The 25,130-nt window shown below is 33.4% G+C and overlaps 1 protein-coding gene across 1 annotated transcript; it reads right to left on the bottom strand.

Moving 5' to 3' along the window:
• Positions 1-414: 414 nt before the first annotated feature.
• LOC136026539 (facilitated trehalose transporter Tret1-like) lies at positions 415-22,843 on the bottom strand. The gene is made up of 8 exons (XM_065703221.1): positions 22,637-22,843; positions 18,009-18,141; positions 16,502-16,716; positions 12,415-12,665; positions 10,014-10,200; positions 4,707-4,901; positions 2,781-3,084; positions 415-1,109 (listed from the first exon to the last, which is right to left on the bottom strand). Exons 1-8 carry the CDS (start codon positions 22,685-22,687, stop codon positions 922-924), a joined length of 1,524 nt encoding a protein of 507 aa, XP_065559293.1. The 5' UTR covers positions 22,688-22,843; the 3' UTR covers positions 415-921.
• Between the last annotated feature and the right edge of the window lie 2,287 nt (positions 22,844-25,130).

Below are 25,130 nucleotides of genomic sequence, written 5' to 3'. Positions count from 1 at the left end.
TCACGATGCATATATGATTATTATGCATTGGACAAATCATCGTGGAGCCGAAAGGAGGCTGAAGTGGAGTTTAGACGGTACTCATGTAACAGAAGAAAAATGATTTGTGTAATACCTTTCATTGTTTTGTGCCTAGTTGACAAAGTCTTAAAAAACAAATGTCCAGATCCATTCAGAGCGCTTAGGGTAGCGAAGCGACGTTTAAGATGCTGGACCTTTTTTACAGGGATAAGCAGCCTGTCTCCCAATGTTGTCGCAGCGGTGATTGATCTCTGGGCTTCGTATTGCCAAGGAGATCATCAATCCACTCTGCTACCAAAGTCGAAACAGTCTCAACAAACTTTTCATGTAATTACTGTATAATAAATCTATTTCTACCTGGAACTATTTATTCTTATAACAAGTAACTACCAATTTGTACTTAATGGAATGTATTATTTACAAAAGTACAACACTGCAGGGTGGTGCTTTCAACGGCTCCCGAGATTCAATCAACGACAAAAAATCACAAACACTTATACTGTCCTCTTAGGCACTTCGAAACCTAGAATGTCACACATTCGCAAAAAAAAAACATTTTCCCTGATTTTTCATTAATTATCAAGGCACATTACTTTAACAATATGTTTGGCACCAACTTTAAATCACATAAGATGGAAATTTAACACTTTACAAATTCGAACAGAGTTTATACCATTTGACTTTCATCTAGCATCAAGATAAGAATTAAAATGGTATGTTACTTGCACTTTTATCAAGTATAAAGAGGCTTTTAGACATTTAATTATTCTAAAATTTTAGTTTCAAAAACTTCTTGATTGATTTTACTCCATCAGATAGAATAGTCTGTTTCTTGATATTAATTTGATAATTTGAAGGTGGGCCTAATAATTTGAAGGCGGGTCTAAGGAAATTACGTTTTTACATAACTGGTGCTACTACTTGACTGTTATCTTCTTCGTCCTCACTTTCAATGCCTCCATTATCATAAACTTTTTCTGGGCGCCATTTCTCATCTGCTGCGGGGCTTACCACTGCATTTAATGCATTTCGTTTTCTGGGATGCATGAACATTTTCTCAATGTCATCTAAAGCCTTTCCTTTTGTTTCTGAAAATAACGAATAATTTAAAATTATAAACTTAATATCAGTAATAAATTCAATAAGCAGTAAATAGTAATAAATTTAACAATAATAGTAATAGCAAGTAGTATGCTTATATAATATTCAATTATTTAAATAAATATATTTAAAAATGATTTTAAGTACATTTAGTAAATTAATGTACTAAAAAATTACTATATTTTAAGTTTCATATTTAATAAAAATAATTAATAGTAAATATAACTTTGAGATAGTAATAAAAAACGCTTGGATTCGAATCCAAATAGATCTTGGATTCGAAGGAACTTGAAAGGACTCGACTTCTCGTTTCTTTTCCCGGGTTGAAATTCTATGGTTCTCAGAATCGAAACGATTTTAAAAGGTGAGGTTATTTATGTCTCCAGAAACAAGGAATAGTACGATTAGCTTACAAAAAAAGGCCACAGATGTAAGCCAATAAAATCAAAGCAAATTTTTACCATAGAATTACAAAAAAGTAGTCTTTCGTGTGACTTCGCTATTACTAGCAACTCAACGCATCACCAAGTCACCTACGGCTAACAAAGCCACATAAGCTCCTCCTTTATCCCAACCTATCTTTACTCCCCTCATTAAATCTCAATTTTTTAGATCCTTATTTTATGATCTTATCGCTCAGCATTCAAGGAAATCCTGCTTTTCGTTTAACTCCCTTAATTTTTGAACCTCATCAAAAATAGGGAAACTTAACTGCTATTACTGATTTCCAATGGGTTTTTTTCAATAAAAAGGAAAAAATTCAGAATGTAATATAGTAAATGGTAATTACTTAATCTGAGCTATCAAATGGGGAATAATTTTTTTTGAATTCTACAGTAGATTAAGGTAGTTTGGTCGTTTTTTAATTGTTTTAATGAAAATACTAAGACACATTTTTGATGAACCCCTCCCCCCCCCCTAAAAAGGCATTTTAAAAATCTAGGTAAATGCACACTCATCAATTAATGTCCCTTTATGCACCGACCATAAACATTGATCCAATTATATTTTTTTTATTTATCCAATGAGAACCGATTCATTAAATTTTGAAATGTCTCGTATTATATTTTTGGATGAGTTTAATTGGCATTAAGATGTCACAATAATGGTAATTTTAGACAATCCTTTTTGAGACATTATAAATAAAGAGTAATTTTTAACTTAGTTTTTAATTTTTTTTTTTTTTTATATTCCCGCTGGAAGTGATTTTTCTGAAATATTCTTTTTGGCAGTGTCCCCTGATAGTTGTTTGTCGTTTTTCATAAATATTGTTTTCTATTGTAGCTTTTTGGTTGTTAATTTGTTACTTATATCAAGAAATGTGTTTATTTTATGAAGTATCTAATATTATTGACTTAACTAACGTTTTTATTGATTTTTTTTCATTTATTTTTTTTTAGCTTTTTATTATTATTTTTTATGAGGCTAAGATATATACTCTTAAGTTATCTTGGGGCAAATTTGAGTAAATGAATAGGCGATTGTTAGGGTAGGGCATTTGCCCCTGTTCCCAAGATTTGTTTCACCCCCATCCCTAGGTTTTCATCCCTAGGTTTCAGGTATTTCCACTGAAAATGGCTGTTTTTGAGTTTCCATTGAAAAAATTGAAAAAGAAACAAACCCATTTGACACCACTTGGAGAAAGAAGCACATCTTACCTGGTAACAAGAAGAAGACGAAGACAATACCAACAACGCAAGAAATGGCGTACAGCCAAAACGCTCCATGGTATCCAATGTTAAGAGCCAATGTGTCAAATGATTTGACAACGGTAAAAGTGCAACCAAGGTTGAAACAAGAGGAGAGTGATCCAAGAAGACCTCGATATTTGGTAGGGAAAAGTTCACCCATAATCAAGAATGGGACACTAGCGTATCCAAGTGAGTAAGCCACAATGAAAACCATGAGGGATACTAAAGGAAGCCATCCAATACCGGAAGCCGCTTCTTCTCCTTGGTTGACCTATAAGTTAAAAAGTTTGAATTTAATTTATCACACAAGACCAAAACAAAGAAAAAAAGACAGATGATTGTTCTACACTTCTTTGGTAGACAGTGCTTCAATGCCATTGATTTATTTTAGTGACGTGTTTTCACTAGCCAATCGCATTATTCCTTATCACTGGAGTGACAAATAACGCATCAGGTTAACTAATTCTATGCAACAAATTTAGACAAAGAAGGGAATGCACCTTCTGGAGAGACAAAAAACCCCATCTTATTGCAGTTTTCCTGTAGAAAATATCAGCCAGAAAAAAGAACGAGTTGTTTTTAATTGCGAAATTGTTTACAAGTAAACTTTCTGCCACTCTACGGGTTGTTTTTTTTTTCAAAAACAATGTTCTTAGGGTAGATAACATTTGTAACATGGCTTGAAAAACGGTCAATAATTAAATATAGAAAAGCTAGATTTTTAAGTGAAAGTAAAAATAAACACTAAACTTAAAACAAAAGGAAATTATTCCTTATTTGCAGGGGGCCACCTTTCTCTCAAATCTTGATCTTTACTCTAAAGTTTGACTTTTCGTCACAATTATTCCAGAAAGACTGCTTAAAAACAAGGGCCGTTGAATCTGAAGGAGAACATTTTTAAAGAAATTTAACATTTTAGCGTAAAGAGCGAGGGTTGAGTAAGGAGCGGCTCCCCCTCAAATACGGAATAATTTCTCTGAGTTTCAAAATTGCTCCTTACTTTCAGTTAAAAAAGACGAATTGAAACAAATCTATGAGAAAAACGGTTTGATGGACAACTCTATTAACTTTATTATTGCCATATGAGCGTCATTATTAACTTCACGTAACATTTACAGCTATTTAACTTCTGAAGTCGTGATTAGCTGTCTGATTAATGGGTACCTTGCCCTAGCTTACGGTACCTATTATCGTGGAGTACCTTACCCTGCGTCTGAAAAGCCGATCAATAAACTGGTGCATTACATTAAAATAAGCTCTATTTAAAGAAAAAAAAGAAGAACAAAATTGGTCTAATTAGGGTTACCACTATTGGGCTTAATCCGAACAACCTGGAAACAGTGTCTGTATATGGTTTTTAGAAATCCAATGTAGGGATAAATTTTTTCAATAAAATGAAACTCTTGGTTGAAAATAAACATAGCCATTTATGAAGAGCAAGGAATAATTTTCTTTTTCCTTTTATTAAAAAGGAGAGATCAAGACTAAGTTTAAGATATCAACTTCCTGAGATTGCCAATAAATATAAACTACTTGATTTAATAAGTGAGTCACCATCACTCTATACATATAAAAAGAAATTAAAAGAGATACTTTTTCTGCCTATAGTAATGGGGACTGAATGTAAAGTGATTTATTTACAAATTAGTTTATAAGTCCCATCCGTGTCTCCATGAGTCGATTTTTTTCCGCTTCTTCTCTCTCTCTCTTTCTCTTTTTTATGTACTCCATTTGAGTTACTGAGGTGTAATTCCTTCTTCTTTTTTCTCTCTCTATTGTTAAAGTAGACAAAACGAGTTGCCTCCCTGTCTCCTTTGTATAAGATTTATGTATATCGTTTCTTGTTTAATAAAGTCAAGTCAAGTATATAAGACAACTTGGTAAGTACATTACCTTGATATGGAAATAGTAACCCAAAGAACCAAGAGACATGGCCATCAGTGCACCAGACATCAAAAGAAGAATTCGTCGACCGGCTCTATCAACCAAAAACATAGCAGCAACAACTGCAATCAGCTGCACAACCCCGACAATAATAGTTGCATCGTTAGCTGGTATAGTACTCCCAGCTGCTTCAAAAATTTGCACCTAAAATAGAAATTCATATCTATTTGATTGATAAAAATCAAACTTAACATATGTAATAATTTTGTATTTTATCTCAGCTACAACTAGGATACTGGCAAATAGCTAGTTCATGGAGATTTTTTTTTAAATTAACATCACGCTACTATTAATAATAGTCAATTGTTTTTATTTATATCAAATCCAGCCACTTAGAATGTATTTTCCATAACCAGGGGATTAGCTCCAGAATTTTTATTGGGGGGAGGGGGGTAAAAGGGTCTATATCCAGATATTCCAGGAGCATGGATTATATAATAATTTTTTCTTCAAATTACTTGGGGAGGGGATAACTGCCGTCCCCTTGCCCCCCCCCCCGAAACGACGCCCCGACTATAACATAGGTACATATCTGTTAGTTTGATAGTTAATTTAAATAATATGCAAATAGGATGTTAAAAATCAGCTAATTTAGGGTATTATCCAATTAGCTGCCTTGTGTCAATTGCAGCAGTTGTGTTGTTTATAGATAGCACTGCCAAAACTGCAGTAGCATTTTTGGGTAATTACTTTTAACTAAATCCCTTTTAAGGCGTGTTTACCCATGTCAAGCGCTTATTCCTTACCCTCTCAAATACACACAGCATGAATGTGCGTCAAGTAACTTCAAAGCCGTCCGCCATATCCGCATTTTTTACTTTTCTTTTTAATCAGGGGGATTCGGGTAGGATACCCATCTTGGGCATTATAAATACCGCATACTGTGTTTTATATTTGGCATAATTATATATTTAATCGGAACAAGTTCTTTAAAACACATATGCAAACTTCTTTTTCTCGAGGAAGGGGTTTTATTTCCCATTTCTTAATAAATTATTTTCAACTGATTGAGTTTTTATATATTTTTGGTCACAAGAGATTTTTATTCCTGTCCAACTGTCCTTATCAATTTATCCTCCTCAACGCCCCGCTCTTTACGCTAAAGTTTGACTCTTTCTCTTAACTCTATTTTTAAAACAGTAAGAAACTTTAGCGTAAAGAGCGGCTCGTTGAGGAGGAAAAGCCCCTTTCATATACGGAGTAATTTCTGTTCGTCTTAAGTTTTAATGTTGCTCCTTACTTTCATTTAAAAAACTTGTTTTTTTTTTATTTAATTTCTGAACGTTATTGAATTAGTGCATATTTTGATCTTGGCCCTCCGCACATAAATAATTAAAACGAAATTTGCATATTAATCAATTGCAATTAATCGGAAGATTTTGAGAAAAAATGAGCGAGGGAGGAGGCCTAGTTGCCCTCCAATTTTTCGATTACTTAAAAAAGCAACTAGAACTTTTAATTTTTTACAAACGTTTTTATTGCTAAAAAATATACGTAACTTACGAATTAACTTACGTAACGAACTTCTATATTCGTATGTTTTTATTGCGTACTAGCTGTTGGGGTGGCGCTTCGCGCCCCCCAAGCCCCCCCGCGCGCGTAAGTCGTTACGCGCCATATTAGTTACGCGCCATTGTAGTTGTGTCCCTGTGTCCCACCTGTGAATATAGATAGATTTATATATGTGTTTCAAACTACGTAAAAATTGCGAATATACAACATTCTTGGCTTTCCCATTGTCTGTCCATATACAAAGCCGTATGTACTAATAATGACGTCATATGCAAACGCTCTTTTTACAAACAAACAAACATGCATACACACAACTCGTTTTTATATAGATAGATAGATAGATAGATACAATACAAATTAACTACGTAAAACTTGTGAATATACAACAGTCTTCGCTGTCCCATTGTCTGTGCGTATAAATAGATTGTCAGGTTTACCGACCCTCAAAGATGCAACATACAATTGTACATTGGTAAAGCAATCTGTATTAAGATCTATACCGCATTTTTCTAGTGATTGCCCTTGAGCTTTGTTGATGGTGGTTGCAAATGCTAATCGAATTGGGAATTGCAATCTTTTAAATTGAAAAAGCAGATCCGTTGGAATCATGGGAATGCGAGGAATAAGAACAGCCTCACCCTCATAAGGCCCTGTCAAGATTGTGGCCTCTATTAGGTTTTCCATTGTTTTTTTTTACGGCAAGTCGCGTGCCATTGCAAAGCTTTGGTGGGTTGATATTTCTTAAAAGTATTATTGGTACGCCTATTTTTAGTTGTAGCACGTGTGGTGGAAACCCTGAAGGATCTATGGAATTTAAAAATTCAGATGGATAATTAACCGCTTCATTTGGTTCCAAAATACAAATTAACTGCGTAAAACTTGCGAATATACAACATTCTTCGCTGTCCAATTGTCGCTGCATATAAATAGATTGTCGGGTTTACCGACCCTCGAACATGCAACGTACAATTGTCCATGGGAAAAACAATCAGTATTAAGATCTATACCACATTTTTCTAATGATTGACCTTGAGCTTTGTTAATGGTGATTGCAAATGCTAATCGAATTGGGAATTGCAATCTTTTAAATTGAAAAGGCAGATCCGTTGGAATCATGGGAATGCGAGGAATAAGAACAGCCTCACCCTCAAAGGCCCTGTCAAGATTGTGGCCTCTATTAGGTTTTCCATTGTTTTTTTTTTACGGCAAGTCGAGTGCCATTGCAAAGCTTTGGTGGGTTTATATTTCTTAAAAGTATTAAAACAATATTGTTGATTTCGTGGACGTCTATATTTTTGGGTGCGAGAATCGCTCTTTCACTTAGCCATTTATTATTTTTATAATTTTTTAGAATATTCGGAAATACTTTTTCAATCAATTCATTTTTGGACGTCACTAAATTACAGAAATCAGCAGGTAGTTGTATACGTCCTGAAATTGAGTTTTGCCTGAAATCTCCCGCAAGCAATATTAATGTGCTGCCAAAGGGTTTCGACTTCCCTCGCAAATCTTTCAAGCATTGATCCAGAGCCTCGAGCGATTTTTTGTGTGCCATTGTGCACTCATCCCAAATAATAAGTTTGCATTTCTGCAATACTTTACCCATCCCAGATGATTTGGAAATATTGCACGTGGGAGTTTCTGTAGAATGCCGACACAATGCATTATCGTATCATAAATGTCTTTTTGTTCCGACGTTAACTTGGAAATGTTATTTTGTACATACGACAATAGATCACTCGTACTGTAACTTAGTTCACGATCCAATTCTACACATGTCGAAACAGCAGCGATACGGTTAGGTGAAGGCATTCCCAAATCCTGAAGAGGTTTGTTTGCCATACGTACGCAAAAATCTTCTATAACAACTAAAGTGTAGTTATAAATTTCTGATGTAAAATCAAAAGTCATATCTGACGTCTCTAACTGTTTTCGATGGAGTATATCTTCGGACATGACGTCATTCAACACAGAAACATGACGTCACCTGATCCACAGACAGACACACAGACAGACAACTTATTTTTATATATATAGATATGAGGGGGTTCAACCCTCGTCGATACCTCGCTCTTTACACTAAAGCTTAAATTTTGTCCCAATTCCTTAAGAATGACCTCTGAATCACGAAGGCCGTAGAGTAAATAGTTGGAATTACTAAAAATTCTTTAGCGTAAAGAGTGAGGTATAACGAGGAGGTAAACCCCTCATATGCGTAATAATTTTTATTCGTTTTAAGTTTTATTTTCGCTCCTTACTTTCAGTAGAAAAAAACTTTTTTTTTCATTGTTTTTTCAAATAATGCTAGAAAATCCTGCGCCCCCCTTCATTGAAACTTTCTTCCCCCATGAGAAGTTTACTTTCAGTAGAAAAAACTTTTCATATTTATTTTTTCATTGTTTTTTCAAATAATGCTAGAAAATCTGCGCCCCCTTCATTGAAATTCTCTTCCCCCAATGAGAAGTTTTTCCATGGAAATATACTCCCACTTAACCCCCCTCCTCAACTCTCCCCCTAAACCAAAAAAATCCCCCCGAAAACGTCTGTATACTTCCCAGTAACCATTACTATATGTAAACACAGGTCAAAGTTTGTAACTTGCAACCCTCCCACGGGGACTGCGGGGGAGTAAGTCGTCCCTAGAGACATAGTTATTAGGATTTTCGACCATGGTGAATAAAATGGCTGTCTCGGAAGTTTGATCCGGTGACTTTGGGGAAAAACTAGCGGGGGAGGGGGCCTAGGTGCCCTCCAATTTTTTTGGTCACTTAAAAATGACACTAGAACTTTTCATTTCCGTTAGAAAGAACCCTCTAACGACATTCTAGGACCACTGAGACGATACGATCGCCCCTAGGGAAAAAACAAACAAAAAATAAATAAACACGCATCCGTGATCTGTCTTCTGGCAAAAAATGCGAAATTCCACATTTTTGTAGATAGGAGCTTGAAACTTCTACAATAAGGTTCTCTGATACGCTGAATCTGATGGTGTGATTTTCTGATTGTATTTGATTTGTGATTTTCTGATGATTGTATGACTTTTAGGGGGTGTTTTCCCCTATTTTCTAAAATGAGGCAAATTTTCTCAGGCTCGTAACTTTTGATGGGTATAACTGATCTTGATGAAACTAATATATTTAAAATTAGATTTAAAATGCAATTCTTTTGATGTAACTTGGTATCAAAATTCCATTTTTTAGAGTTTCGGTTACTATTGAGCCGGGTCGCTCCTTACTACAGTTCGTTATCACGAACTGTTTGATCTAGCTGTAACAAAACTTCCCGAAAAAGCCACAGTTACATTTTATCTGATATGCAAAACACCTATCTTCTTTGTCTGGCACCCAAAAAGGTTTTTTCTTACACATGTCATTTCAGAAAACAGAGTTCTGGCAAATTCTGGCACATGATGATAAAATTTACCGAAAGCAAAACAAACAAGAGATGTGGCTAAAAAAATAATGGTTGATATATCTGATCTAGAGTAAATTGTCTAGTAATATTCCAACCATATTATTCATTCACTATCCTTTGTTTGGCCGCTAAAGTCTGTCTTAATACGCAGGAATCCTAGAAGTACAATGTATTATGCCCTTAAAGACATAATAAAGTACCGAATCAACCCAAATATTTACTCTCATGAAAGCAATTTTTTTTTTGCCCGAAAATGTGAAATCAGGCTGCTAACAAAGAATGTGACTCTTGCCATAAACTGACTCTAATAAGTTCTGTTTTACTTACTGTATAATAAATAACTGCATTGACTCCACTGAATTGTTGAAAGAACATGAGACCCATTGATAACAATAAGGGCTTATGTACAGATCCTTTTTTCAGGTCGCTAAGTTTAATTCCTTCACTACCAGAACTGGATGCTTTCATCACGTTGGCCCGAAGTCTCTCAAATTCTGGTTCAATATTCGTACGACTGAAACAGTTATGTAGTTAGAGAACAAGAAAATATGTAAAACTAGACATTGAACCTGTTGAGGGACAGACATAAAAAAAGGTAGAATAAATAAAAAAAAACAAGAATTAGAAAAAATAAACAAATGCTCGCTATACCGTCTTCTCTTATGTAAAGTACCGAGGAAAAATGTACACTCAATCCCGGCATCTAAAATTTGTAGTCCTCTTATCCCTCCCCCCAAAAAAACTTTAAAAAATCTGATTTTTTTCACTCTGGGTTCCAGTAGAGACAAAACAGAGTATACGATCTTGCGATGGCTGGTAAGTACACGCTCTTGTGATGACTGCAGGTTGACTCTGACAGTGGAAATATGTCTTGTAAATATTGGCTCAGGGCCACCCATTGTATAACCTGACTTGATTGGCTAGTTATTATAGACACTTGCCAATTATATAGTGGATCTTATTAGATACCTATTTTTAGGACATGTAATATATCTTCAAATAGCTCCCTCTGTAAATTTAAAGATAACGAATAGTCCCTCTATCAATTTCTAAGAAAATTAAGTAGTAGGTAGTTTATTATTTTAATGAAACACAGGGGGCAAATTTTTGAAGAGCGGGCTAAACTTCGTCCACACAAGATAAAATTGAAGAAATAGACCTCATAACAAAATTAAGCTATGAAAGGGATTGACATGAAAATTGAATTAGAAAAAAAATAATTGATAGCACTAATAAATCCAAATCTAAAAGAGCAGGATACTCTTCAGATAGATTTTGTGAAACAAAGTTGACTTTGGAGGAATTTTCAAATAAACTTGTTCATAGATAGCACCACACCTTACTTCTTACAATAAGTAAGTGTACGTAATTTCCAGCCTATCACTTATCTGAAAATATTTGTTTATACTTTAAAATAGTTACCTGAAGTACCTCCAAATCGCATAATTTGTTGTTTTTTTCTTTTTCATAGTTGAAGCCTAAGAGCAAGCGAGTATTTCTCGTCATAGAGATTATGCACAGTCAGCAGGTTTCATTAAAAGGGAACCAATTTTGTACGTAGTTTGGAAAATGTGCTTTGTTTTGTCTCACGCCTGGGGGATTGAGTTGTAGCTTTCGGGACACATTTTTGAGGGGGGGGGATTAAAGATTACCTAAGGCTTATATCTAAAGGCAAATAGGTATATTTTTGAATGTATTTACATACAGAAATTAAACACGGTTCTTAAAGAACGAAATAATACATTTTTCCTTAGTATAATTAGTTGCAGAGTTTCACTGAGATTAAAATTATTGAAATAAATACATGATTTAGACCAAAAATTGATCTATTTCAATAATCTGTGAGATTTCAATAGATGTCATTAATTTTTTCACTTAAAAAAATCAAATTGAATTTTGATTTGTTTTGAAAATAATCGCAATCTCGATTGATTTTAAAAACAGAAATTTCTTCAAATTGATTTTTTTTTTGTACGCCCCTCCCTCCTTCTGAAGTTGTGGCAGCTAGTGGCCATATCTCTGTCGCTTAGGATTTCTTCATGTAATTCTCTTTTTATGTTCAATTTTTGAATACTTCCGTTTTTTTGAAATATTCATAAAATTGATTACTCTTTAAAAATTTACGTTATTTCTACATTTCCAGAACTTACGAGATATCCGGAATGTTCTTTTAAGTCTCCTCCCTCCTCACGAGGCTTTGGTAGCTAAAAGTCACATCCCTGTCGTCTAGGATTTTATCCATAATATCTACTTAGTGCCAATATCTATCAGCAGTTTTACTACTGATGACGGTCACTGCATATGTGGCAGAATTATCTAGTATTTTTTTGAGAAATTTATAACTATTAAAAGGATTTTTATCCCTATACGAACTTGGGCTATACGGAAAGCAGGTCGTCGTCGTCTGGGTTGGGAGGATGTAGAGAGGGAGGCCTTGAATAGATTAGGTTGGAGGAGGAGCGTGCGTAGCTGTGTTGGCCTTAGGCGGCTTGGTGCTGCAGTGAGTTAATAGTAGTAGTAGTATTAGTAGTAATATTTGAACTTCTATTTATCGTAGGATTTTTTCATGTAATTCTCTTTCATTATCCAACTTTTGAATATTTTTGGAAGCATTGTTAAAAATCGATTGTTCTTTAAAAATTAATGTTCTTTTTAAATTTCAGAACCTAAATGGAATATCCCGAGATCAGTGAAAATACATTCTCTAGAAAGTTGGAAATCGTTTTACCTTCCTCTGTAAAATTGCAGTGATTTCTTCGCTTCTTCTTCTTTCCCTTTTGTCAACAAAAATGAGGGGGTTTCTGGCATATACAACATCGACAGAAGCAGCGTTATTGGCATAGCACCACAAATCCAAGCCAGTTCATCCCAGTGTACATATTTACCAATGACGTAAGTAATTAGAATACCCAATGCCAGAAAAATTGCAGTGAAGCTTCCAAGTGCTCCACGAACCCTTGGTGACGCGCATTCACCAATCTAAAAGATAAATCAAATTTGAATTTTCATTTATTACATATTATTTTGTTTAATTTTGTTTTATTTATTGAGTTATTTTAATGTTTATTTATTTAGTATTTATTTATTTTTTTCTTATATTTATTCATTCATTTCTTTGTTTAAAAATTAAATAAAAAAAAACAAGTTTTTTTAACTGAAAGTAAGGAGCGACATAAAAACTTAAAACGAACAGAAATTACTCCGTATATGAAAGGGGCTTTTCCTCCTCAATGCCCCGCTCTTTACGCTAAATTTTGACTCTGTCTCTTAACTCTACTTTTTAAAACAGTAAAAAACGCTTAATGCGTTAACACTAAAAAACTTTAGCTTAACGCTAAAGCACTGTCCACGATCAGTAGATATAGAACTGTGACATACTGGGATTTTTGCCAAGATCGTGGAATTCAGTCCTGAGCTTTGAATCTAGATAAAAGAGTATTTATTAAATGTTACCCTCATGAAACATTTTAATTATATAGATTAGTATTATTGAATGTATTGTGTGTTTTTTTATCTTAGGATTTTTTGCAATTGAGTCTTGGAGTATTGTTAAAATTGTCAGTTAAAAGAATTTAATACCACCATCTACCGTTGTGATATTGCAGTGTTTAAGTCTGAATTCAACACCACCTAGTGGCTATGCGAACTATATTTTTGCACGGACACTGGATGTTTCAAGCGAATTGTGAAATCTTTTGGTAATGCGAAACCGTTATAGGTAGTAAAATCATTATGCATCAAATTTTCATTTTTCAAATTGGGCTGGGATTAAATTTTTTTTAACCGGAAAATAGTAAAAATTTGAATAAATTTTTTGTCCCCTTTGAAGAGCTAATCCCACTAAAACAGCATCTAAAAAAAAAAATGCAAACCGTAAAATCTTTGGAGTAGCAGGGACTTAAAATCAAGTATGTTTGCCCTTCTTGACTCATCTTAGGTCTATTCAAACATGAAAACCATGAACTTCAAAAATTTGTCTTTTGGCTGTTTAAAATTATAAATGTAGGATTGACACTTTTGAGTCAGTATTGCAACGATGAGCAGCAACAAAATAATCCAAACTAATTAATCCAACTTGACACTAATTTTCATCTTCAAAAATTCAATCGTTGCCAATCTGCTGACTCTTGAATCAACTATACTTTTAAACAAGGGGAACACCTTCTTAAGCTGTCAGGCATCATATTTTTGGCTTATTTTTGCTGATTTTTCGCCCAAATTAATGTAGTGCATTTTCTTAGTGTAGTGCCTACTTTTTGTCAACAACTGTATAACTGGAGGTCTCTTTCAGCAAAAACTGAATTCCTGAATTTCTTTTAATTTTTAGATCAAGGGGTGGATCTAGAGCAAAATTTTGGGGGAAGGGGGCTAATTTGAAAAGGCAGCTAACAATACAAATCTTGGGGGGGGGGCAATGTAGCAAGAGCGACAGTTATCGACCAAATTGGTAAATTTATTATTTTCTAAAAGTAGAAAAAAGAAAAATCGAGGGTTCCCAGACTGCCCCCTCGATCTGCCAGATTTTAGACCTATACTGCTGTGGTACTTTCCACTTTATCAATTCAAACAATCAGATTTTGTTTTCACTGTGTTTAATTCTTTTAAGAAAATGTAAATTCCAAGAAATCATTTAAACAATGAATGAGGTGCCATTCAAAACAAGGAATGAGGGTGCTAGAAAAATATTGGGGGGGTGCCCCTCCCTCGGCCTCCTCGATCTGTCAGATTTTAGACCTATACTGCTGTGGTAGTTTTCACTTTATCAATTCAAACAATCAGATTTTGTTTTCACTGTGTTTAATATTTTTAAGAAAAAATTAAATTCCAAGAAATCATTTAAACAACACTAGACCGGATGTCTTTTGCATGATTCATTAGTATGAAAATGAAGTACTTTTGGTTATGAATTATTAGAGCTATTGTCGTAATAATACAGCAGTTTAGCATTGCCAAAAGGTACTTATTTATAGGGTGTTTTTTTTAGGTGGATGCAAATTGAATTAACGAGCACTTTTTTAATGTGGTTTTAGCGTATATTCACTCAAAAAATGATACTTTCACCATATTATCGTTTGTAGGGCTATGCTATGTTATATCCTGCTTTAGGAAACATTCACTTGAACTATCTCAATAGGGAAAACAATTGTTTTGCATTAATTAAAAAAAGACTATCTTATGAGTGTGTAAAATTTTGTTGGAAACTAAGACTGAAAAGTAATTCTGATTTTGAACGATCTACCTTTTTAAACATTTTTGTACGAGCAAGAAAAAAGGCGAAAACAGGATTAGAAAACAGTTTAGACCGTTCAATTTGCCATAATTATTTTAAAACAACAGGGTAAAAATACCCGTTCATGATTAGTGTCACATAACGTCTTTTGAATAATCAAAGCCACTATACACATAAAGGAAGAATACTACTAAGGAGGGGCCAAAACACCGCCACCCATTTGATATTTAAAGAAAAAATAAAAAAAATAAAGTGAAAAAAGCTCAATGTGAATATTTGAAAATAGAGCGCTTGTATATGATTTCTAGGTTAAGGTGGCTTATGGGGCTTATGGTTTACGGTATGAAAATGTTATACGGATGAGGGATAGTAGGCTACAGAAAACTACGGTGTTTAACTTACTATGTTTATGGTTAAAACTTGCAGTGTTAAAATATAATACGGATGCAGAATGATAGTTTGCCACAAATTACAGTATTTGGCTTACGGTTTTATAGTTTACGGCTTCTCCGATTCTTTTCTTTCAGTATTCATTTTTTTCTGTTAAATCATAGCAATCACTTATTAATAGATCCTAACAGACTTATGCATATTTATGTTTGCCAAAAGGTGAGAAAAAAAAACACTTTCTAAAATGACGTCAAGATATATAATACCGTGTTGAAGCATTAAGAATAAATGCAAGATATATGATTTTAACTAGAGCTGGGAAAATAGTCACAAAGTTAACATTAAGAATGTGGTAATAAACACAGCATGAGGAATAATATATAAATTAATATACTATGATATTTCTTTTCCTTCCCTGATAGCTTTTACTTTTTTATGTTTTAACGAGAAACTGAATTGTTCATAAATGCCACACAAATTTTTCCCTGTTAGACGAGGTACCAACGTTGGATGTTGATATTTTTAATGCTAGCGATGTTTTTTTTTTATCTAATGTTTTTTTTGCGTTTTTTCATGTTTTTATGCTAGATGTTTTTTTATGCTAGTGTGTTCTTATGCGGCACTTTTTTAGTGTGTTTTAATGTTCATTTGTGCTAGATTTTTTTTATGCTAGCATATTCTTATGTGACACTTTTTTTGCGTTTTTTTTTATGTTTTTTATGCTAGTCTTTTTTATGTGAGGATTTTCTTATCTTTTTTATTTTTTTTATGCTACCATTTTTTATGTATTTTTTTACCGTTCTTGTTATATTTTTTATGCTAGATGTTTTTCTATGCTAAGATTTTTTTACGTGATGCTTTTTTGGCGTTTTTTTTTAAATACTAGATAGTTTTTTTTAGCTAGCGCTATTTTATGTGATGTTTTTTAATGTTTTATTGTGATAGCTTCAATTTACACTTTTTTGATTTTCCTATACTCTTTGATGTAGCCATTATGACCACAGTGGGGTAGCTAGGGTTTCAATTGCCCGGAGACAATGTCGGCTCGATGCCCCTACCAAGACCATGACTATTACAATATAAGCAAGATCACAGTATTGATATAAAATCCCTCAGTTTGGCACCCCCTTAGAGGCTGCACCTGGGAACAGGCCTCTTCCCCTAGCAACGCAAGTATATGTGATTGGAAACTTACGTAAATTTGAGCTGAGGGAGTTGCAACACCAATAATAAATCCTTTCACAATTCTACCGACTATCATCACTGAGGGGTGAGTCGCAAATCCAATAAGCAAAAAACCAATCGAATACGGTATCGAGATAAGCGCTAATGTCCATTTTCGTCCCAGAATTGCTAACAGTGGACCGGCAGCTAAACTACCAAAGACTGATCCAATTGGGGGCACACTACCTGAAAAGGGAAAGAAAGCAATTGTAAGTTTTGCAACTGAATCAAAAAGTGAACATTGATTCAAAATGCAAATTAGTAACACAGAGAAACAGAGAGTTTATTTGTAAAATTTCATACCACAAAAAAAAATCCATACTTCTTAATGGCTTAAGATTTCGCACGCAGGATAGCCAATCAGGTGCTAGAAAGAAACATTATTTGGCTTTCCTTTCTAACATGCGACTAACGAATAACCTGATTGGCTTACTAAAATAAAAAAGAGCTGTCTATAAGCACTGTTAAGCCAAAGTTAAAATTTAACGTTTAAAGTTGGAATTTAAAAAGGGATAGAAAGCAATCGTAAGGTTACTAGGAGCAGGAAACAGAGCTGAGCCTGCTTTTTGTACAAAAAAATTATATCAAGGAGCAAAGCAAATTGGAGAACAGGCATAAAATAAAAGTCCCTTTATCCCCCCCCCTAAATAGTGGCTTAGGCTCAATCTCACAGCCGTAAGATGAAACTTCACGAACTTACCGAAACTCCGCATAAAATTCATCAAATCATCACTGTTTCCATTAAATCTACGGTCGGTAAAATGAGAATTACTTGCTTGGCTTTAGGCTTTAGTTATTTGTTTTATATTGTTATGAGATCGTTTCAGAGGTGAATATTAGTAATCAACCGAGTTACCAACATAGGTATTTATATACTTAGATGTATGCATTACTGGCGGGCTACAATTGCACTGTTAGCCTCTTACCTATCTATAAACAGATAAATAATAGCAATTTTATTATTGTGTTATACGTATTTTGTATTATTATTCACGTAATTAGTATTTTATTTTCATTATATTGTATACATTAAATTTATATTATATATTATTATATCACACTGTTATATTATGTTATTACGCTATTTAGTATATTACCGTTTAATGTTTCTTATGTAGTTATTTTAGACACCGTCTTCATTGATTTCTTTTCTTCTTGAATAGCTACTATTTAAATAATTTAAAGATCTACTTTTTTTTAAACAAAATTTAATTCAAAAATCGTACTTTTTCAAAAATTTTTATTTTATTTATTCAATATTTTTTTTTACTATTTTGTAGCTTGCTATTTTAATCTTTATTAGAGCTATTCAATTAAATTTCTGAATATTAAATATTGAAGCCGCCCATCTTCATTGATTTTTTTTCTTCTTGAACAGCTACTTTTTAAATCACTAAATGATCTATTGTTTCTAACAAAATTTAATACAAAAAGCCACTCAAAGACTAATTCATATAAAGAAAATTAGTGGTACTTACTGATCCATGATGCTTCATTGGTTGTGATGTTGACATCTCCAGACTCCAGAAGCTTGGGCATACCCGGCGAAGACCAGGCACGTGAACAACCCATTATCATGAAGGCAAAGGATGCAGCACTTGCTGCCCCCATCTAAAATAACACAAAATTGATAACCATTAAATGGCAAATCCAGAGAGGATGAGAAAGAGATAAAAGTGAGCAGGGACTTCAATTCACCAACATTTATGTGGAGGGAGGGGGGAGATATACTATAGCTTTTAAGAATCTTGTCAGGCCTTTTTCGTGTTGCTTTTTTTTCAATGAAATTATTAAAAAATGGAATTTTTCAAATAAAATACTAAAAATGGTATTTTTCGAAATCTGAGAAAGGTGAAACATATGGGAGGTGGGGGTACTTACTAAATTGGCACCTCTCTCTATAACTGACGACCCTTGAAGGGAATAGGTATGAAGCATTTTTAATAAATTATTTTTTATAGAACCAAGGACAACGAAAATGAAATCTGATTGTTTAAAATAACTAAATGGGAACTGACACAATCAAATACATCCTAATAAATTAGGATAAACCAAAAGTTAAACTTTTAATGAAAAAGAAGCTCATATGTGGTCATGTGGTTTTAACTATGTTCGAGTGTAAAACAAAAATAAAAAATGAGGTTGAAAAATCAACAAAAAATTAGCATGTTTTTTCGTGTTTTTTTGCGTGTCAGGCAATTTTGATTTTTTTTCAATGAAATTAAGAAAAAGGGAATTTTTCAAATAAAACGCTAATTTTTCACAATTGGGAAAAGAGGAAATACATGAGAGGAGGGGGTGACAGCTATACCTGGTACCCCCCCCTCCAACTAACGACCCTTGAAGCGAGTAGGTATTTTACAGAACCAAGGACAAGGGAATGGAATATGATAGTGTCAAATAAATAAATGGGAACTGACACAGCCATATATAAACTAGGAAAAAACGAAGAGTTGATTTTTTTTTAATGCAGAAGAAGGTCATATGCGGTTATGCGGATTGTGATAGCACCGAGCGTAAAACAAAGAAAAAATATGAAGTGAGGTAGAGAAGTCCACAAATAATTAGCTATAAAAGAGTAGAACAAAGTAGATTAAAAGGGCATAATATATTAAAGGCGTATAGTAGATTAAAAGGTTATAGTAGATTAAATAAAATAGATTAAAAGGGAATAGTAGACGGAAAGGTTATAGTAGATTAAACAAAGTAAATTAAAAGGGTATAGCAGATTAAAAGGTTATAGTAAATCAAATAAAGTAGATGAAAAGGGTATAGCAAGTTAAAAGGACAATGTAGATTGAAAGGTTATAGTAGATTAAAGAAAGCATATTAAAAGGGTATAGTAGATTAGAAGAGTATAATAGATTAAAAGCGTATTGTAGATCAAAAGGCTATAGTAGATTAAATAAAGTAAAATAAAAGGGTATAGTAGATTAAAAAGTTATAGTAGATTAAACAAAGTAAATTATAAGGGTATAGCAGATTAAAAGGTTATTGTAGATTAAAAGGGTATAGCTTTCTTTCGTAGGTGCAATTGTTTTTAAGATTTTTTAACTTTTATGGATGAAAAGTACTGTCAAATTTAACCCAATAGTCTTTTGCGTTTATTTTCACATTCTAACGTGGTAATACTAACAAAAAGATGTTAGCGTCCTAAAACCTCCACAACACAGAAACAACCAAAAACCAAACCTTAGGAAATTGTGGTTCATATGTATAAATAAACTTAATATGGGTTGAAGAGATAAACACTGGGTTATTTAGACGTCTTTGGTGCTTTAACAGAACTCTTTACTTGAAAAAACATTCTCTGTCTCCTGAAAATCTTTTTTATTTTAATGCAGGTGAAAAAGGGATGCTTTTGGAATAATTTATTGTGTAGAGCATAGCTAGACTAGCTATCTGACATTGAACATGGCTACCGGCCATATTTTTTTTTTATCTGGTGGTAGTATTTAAATTGCCTTCGAGGAGTCATCCACTTTCCACCACCTAGTGTAAATCTAAGAGAGCCGTGTGTGTTGCAAGGTTTCACCACACGTGGCATAGTTGTACCACGTATGACACTGGCCTCACAAAACTTGACGCAATTACGCCACCACGCTTGGCATATCCTACGCTGTGAACGTGATTTCTGGAAGTTGGCGACTTTTCAATTGTCTCTGAATACGGATTTTGGAGGACGAAAATTTATAGACGTAGGTTATGGATTAGGGGCTATAGACATACCCTTCCAGGGGCAGGGAGAGTCGACCCCTAAATCTCTCCAATAAGAGCTAACAATAGCAGGCTATAAAAACACATAAGTTTTTATCGTTTTGCTACTACATAGAATATTCAAGCAACCGCTCTGTACAGAGTACCCCTCTAGAATCTAAATCATGGGTATGAGCCTGAGGAATGGTCTTGAGAGCTGATGACGGAGAAACGCAATAATAATTAAAAGAGTTATTTACATTTACTTTTATTGTATTTCTTTTTAATTATCAACGTCCTCAATTTTATCATTTATCCACACAATCAGTTTCCTTATTTAGCTCTCCTATTTTTACCCCATATATCAATTTTTCCTTATTTGAATGTTAATATGGACTAGACATGTATACTTTATTGAAATTGTCAATTTCTTTGCTCAGAATAAGATGTAGTTTTAAAATGTAAGATGTAAACTTTTAAGTTTTATGTTAAAAATTTATAAAGTAATAAGGGGCAGGACGGGTCACTATTAATATAATAACAAAGAATAGGCATAGCAAGAATGCCCTCCTGTGGGAGGGGGGATGCTTTAGTACGGGAAATGCATGCTTTTTTTATTTTTTATTAATATACGCGGAATTGAAGTGTGTCCAGTTTGGCTGCTAATAAAAAAATAAAGTATATATGGCTTCTAAAGTTAAAATTAATATTGTTCTGATCTTTTAGTGTTTTCGTCACTGAAAGGGGAAAAGAGGTGGCTTATAATAATAATAATAATAATATATATATATGTATATATATATATATATATATATATATATATATATATATATATATATATATATATATATATATATATATATATATATATATATATATATATATATATGTATAAATATATATATATATACATATATATATATATATATATATATATATATAAAGGGTAGTTTGATTTGAGCTATTTTACTTAAATTTGGCTGGTGTGTTTTCAGTCGTGAAAAAATCCTTACTATTCCGACTTTATAGAGAGGGGAGGGACTATGCATCCCGAATGGGATGACATCCCTTTCAGCCTTTAAAGTAGTTTAAATTCGACATTAGAAAGGACTCTAGGCAAGAAGTTGCGTTGATGGGCGGATAAAAAGGGCACTGGAAGAAGAATAGGGGGGTTGTAGGTCGTATTCGACAGTAGTTTTTCATAATTTCGTCTTAATTATCAACCCCCTCCTCATGGCATCGAAGTATTTGGTATGCCCCATTCCTAATAAAAAGAGACAGATTCAGTGACTCTGTACTATTTATCCCCTGTTTTCTTCATGACGATTCATCCCTTCTCTGTTCCACTAAAAAAGCTTAGGTGTTTTTGGTATGATTCAAATGCCCCCTTCCCGCCATGAAATGTGAAAAGTTGCAAAGGAGCATGCATTTTATATAAAATACCTTTACTTTATTATTTTATTACACAAAAGAGCACTTTATTATACAATGGCGGAAATACAAATCTAAATACCAAAATTAAAATCAAAACACCAAAAGCTAAGCTTTGGACGGCATTTTCCCAAACAATGACAGCAAAAAATAGAAAATAAACAATATTAAACAAAATTAAAGAAATGAAATATTTTTTCCCGTTTAAGAATTAAGAGGGGGGAGGAAATATTCAGTTACTCAAAATAGACAATATAAAATTGAGTAAAAGCTACTGTCTGCAAAAAGAATTTTCAAGACATCGCTAAATTTTCTTCTTAAGTTCTCCTCTTTGACGGTAAGTTAAGAACTACGATATACCGAATCCAATATCTGACATTTTCAAAGCATTCATGTATTCTCCAATATGGCTGATATTCTATATTTTGCACATATATTCTATGGTCAGGGAATACTAGAATCAATTGTTAATTCCTACATCAGCCAAGATATTTCAATAGTTACAAACGAATATTTCAATGGTGTATAATAGATCTTACATCTAGGGGTGCCAACTGGGGGTGGGCACAGGAAATGCCACAGCCCTCCTGGATTTTGGAACATATAACTTTTTGGTATTTTTCTTGAAAAAAATATCTCCCAAAATTTTAAAGTTTACATTTGTGTATCTTTGTCCCCCTCTTATATTCTCAAAAGTTGGCTCTCCTACTTACATCCCATTTTAGAATTGACATCTAAAAGGCTCTATGGGACATTTTTTGTTAAGATTAGATTGATTGTTTAGAGCTGTAATTCAAGATGTTCTACCAATTCACGCTCTTTGTCAAATGAATATATAAAATAAAGTACAAAAATAAAATAAATATTTTCCTTTTCCCTTAAATTTGTGTTTTGTAACATAGTATCTTTTGAATTGCAACAGTCAATCTATAATTTTGTCAGTAAAATCTTAGCTAAAGAAAATTTGAGGGGGACTTACCTGGACCAAGACCTTCTCAGGATTTTTGAAAAAGAGCTTTTTCAAAGACATCTTTGTTGTGCTTTATTCAGCGCCTGAAGAAAAATATCTTAGCCCTCCTAGAAGAAGACTGGGATAAACGAAACTGTAAATTTTTCACAAATGTTCGCTACACTCGGAACAACTGCCTTGGAAACATGTGCTACATCCAAGTGCAGAAAAGTAACTAAATAATTTCTAGCGAAAACCACAGGTAAATAGTCAAACTAAATTACCATAGAACACGGAAAAATTCTATCACAAGCTCAACATTATTACGAAATTATAGTTCAGATATTTCGCTATGAATTTCTAATTAAATTACGTTAATTAAGGCTATAAAAATAAATTATTAAAAATTGGTGCATTTGCACTAAGTTCGTGTAATAAGGCGGCACCATGGTAGCATACGCAACATTATTCTTTGCTATACATATTTTTGTTTCACATTTACAGCAGAAGACTGAAAGGGTACCAGGCCCTCTTCCATACGGGGTAATTTTTGTTCTCTTAACCTTTTGACCAAGATGGGATTTTATTTTTCTAACAACTTGAGCAAAAGTTTAATTTGTGTGCTGTTTTCCAAAGGGAGAGGGGATACATTTAGTCTTCTGTTTTTGTATATAAAATTTTCCAAAATAAGAGCAGAGCTGTTATCCCCTTGGTGCTCATCTTTAAGCCTTAATACTCCTTATTTAAGCCTGGAAAGCCTGGACCTTGAGACTCTGCCATCACACAGCTACTGGATGATCGAAAAACACCCCCCTCTGTTGTACTTTAGTGCAATGGAGAAATGTATTTGGAATCAATTTAAAAGTTTGATTATTTTTTATTAAATATAATTATTTAATTTATATTTTATTAAAAATTTTAATACATTAAATTTAACAACATTTTAATAGAAATTATTTATTTTAATTTATATTTTATTAATTTATATTATATTAAATTTAAAAGTTTGATTATTTTGAGGGATATAATTACTATCAAACAATGTTTACTTTTTTTTTTATTTTGGCTAATACCAAAGAGGGTCGCTTTCTTACATAAAAAGCGTTTGAAAGCTAAAGCAAAGAGCAAGGAGTCACCAACCTACAGAAATAAAGCAAAGTGGTGTGCGGCGAAAGTGCCCTTGGCTGAACTGTGCCAGGCATGGCGGAATTGTGTGGTACATCTGGAGCTCCGAAACGTAAAGCAGGTGGCGACAATTGGGTAGCCCCTCGGCAAAAGTGACGTTAAAACACGAAGAACAAATGCCATCTTGTTTTCGAAGGGGGTTCCTTTTATGTCCCCACTCTTTTTTCTACAGTGCTATCATTGCCGTGCCTAAAGGTCGTATATAACTTTTATACACATCTGATATAATTTTATAGGCTAATACCTGTTGCTGTATGATCGATAGTACATTATATTACATAATATTTTCTTGTTATGCTATTTTATTATATTACATGTTATTATATTATAATTTTTTTATTACGCTATATTTTTATATCATATTGATTATATATGGTATATTAGTATATTATATGATATAATTGTTGCAAGCTGCCTGCTAAGCTTGGTCTCAAAGGGGGGATTAGTGGAACAACGAGAGAATTAGTGGAACTCTGAAGTAGAATTGATAGACGACACTTTGATTATTCTGATCCACATTGCCTGATAACAAGGGCAAATTGCCCCTCCCTTTCAGACAACTTGGCAAATAGATTTTGCCAAGTTATCTTAGATACGTGATAATGTCAGATACAACATTTGATTTTGATAGTTTGCGACCTTACATAAAACATAGTGGCGGTCCTAGCCTCTCTTGCACCCTGGGCAAAATCGTGATTAACACACCCCCCCTTGTTTTCGAATAAGTTTGAGGCCAAATTTTAGCAGATTTTTTGCTTATTAACAAAATTTTCTATTTATTTAGTCTGACTTTTCTTGCCTTAGCCTCTGCCAAATTATTGATTATTTCGCCCCAATTGATTTCCTCTAATTCTTTGCGTTCTATACTCATTAACGCTAAATCATTTAGTTTATGCTGGCCCATAGTTGATCTGAGGTACTTCAATGTTGACTTAAGTTTATTGAACGACCACTCACACTGGCCACCGACATTGCAACTGCAAATAATATTTGATAGGCCAATCTTACGTTTGCGAAGACCCCTTCATCTCCATATTGCACGATTAATTCTAGCACATCGAAACGTTTCTATCGAGAAATGTGACGGTATTAAATTATGTTTTTTCATATATCCGAGTCCGTGGAATAATTGAATGGGATCTAAATCATCGCAATATTTTACTGTTTTTGCTACTTTCTTTTATTTCCAAGGAATGATGATGAAGATATGAGAAAAATAAATTTTGGGTTCAATTTGCTTATGCTTGCTGTCAATTGCGCCCCTACTTCATTTTAATAAAAACAAAATTTCAAAAATACAAAATGATTTATTTTATTTATCAGAGATATCGCGCCGCTA

This window comes from Artemia franciscana, chromosome 4, assembly GCF_032884065.1.
Source record: "Artemia franciscana chromosome 4, ASM3288406v1, whole genome shotgun sequence".
In the NCBI taxonomy this organism is placed as follows: Eukaryota; Metazoa; Arthropoda; class Branchiopoda; order Anostraca; family Artemiidae; genus Artemia; species Artemia franciscana.
This window is presented reverse-complemented; position numbering and strand designations above follow the sequence as displayed.

What these genes read in the sequence shown, in the direction of transcription:
- LOC136026539 (XM_065703221.1), bottom strand. Translation starts at nt 22,687, where the DNA reads ATGTCTTTGAAAAAGCTCTTTTTCAAAAATCCTGAGAAGGTCTTGGTC. An exon ending in CTGAGAAGGTCTTGGTCCAG is followed by an intron (nt 18,142 to 22,636) that starts GTAAGTCCCCCT and finishes GTGTTATTTTAG; the next exon opens with ATGGGGGCAGCAAGTGCTGC. An exon ending in GTTACTATTTCCATATCAAG is followed by an intron (nt 3,085 to 4,706) that starts GTAATGTACTTA and finishes TTTAACTTATAG; the next exon opens with GTCAACCAAGGAGAAGAAGC.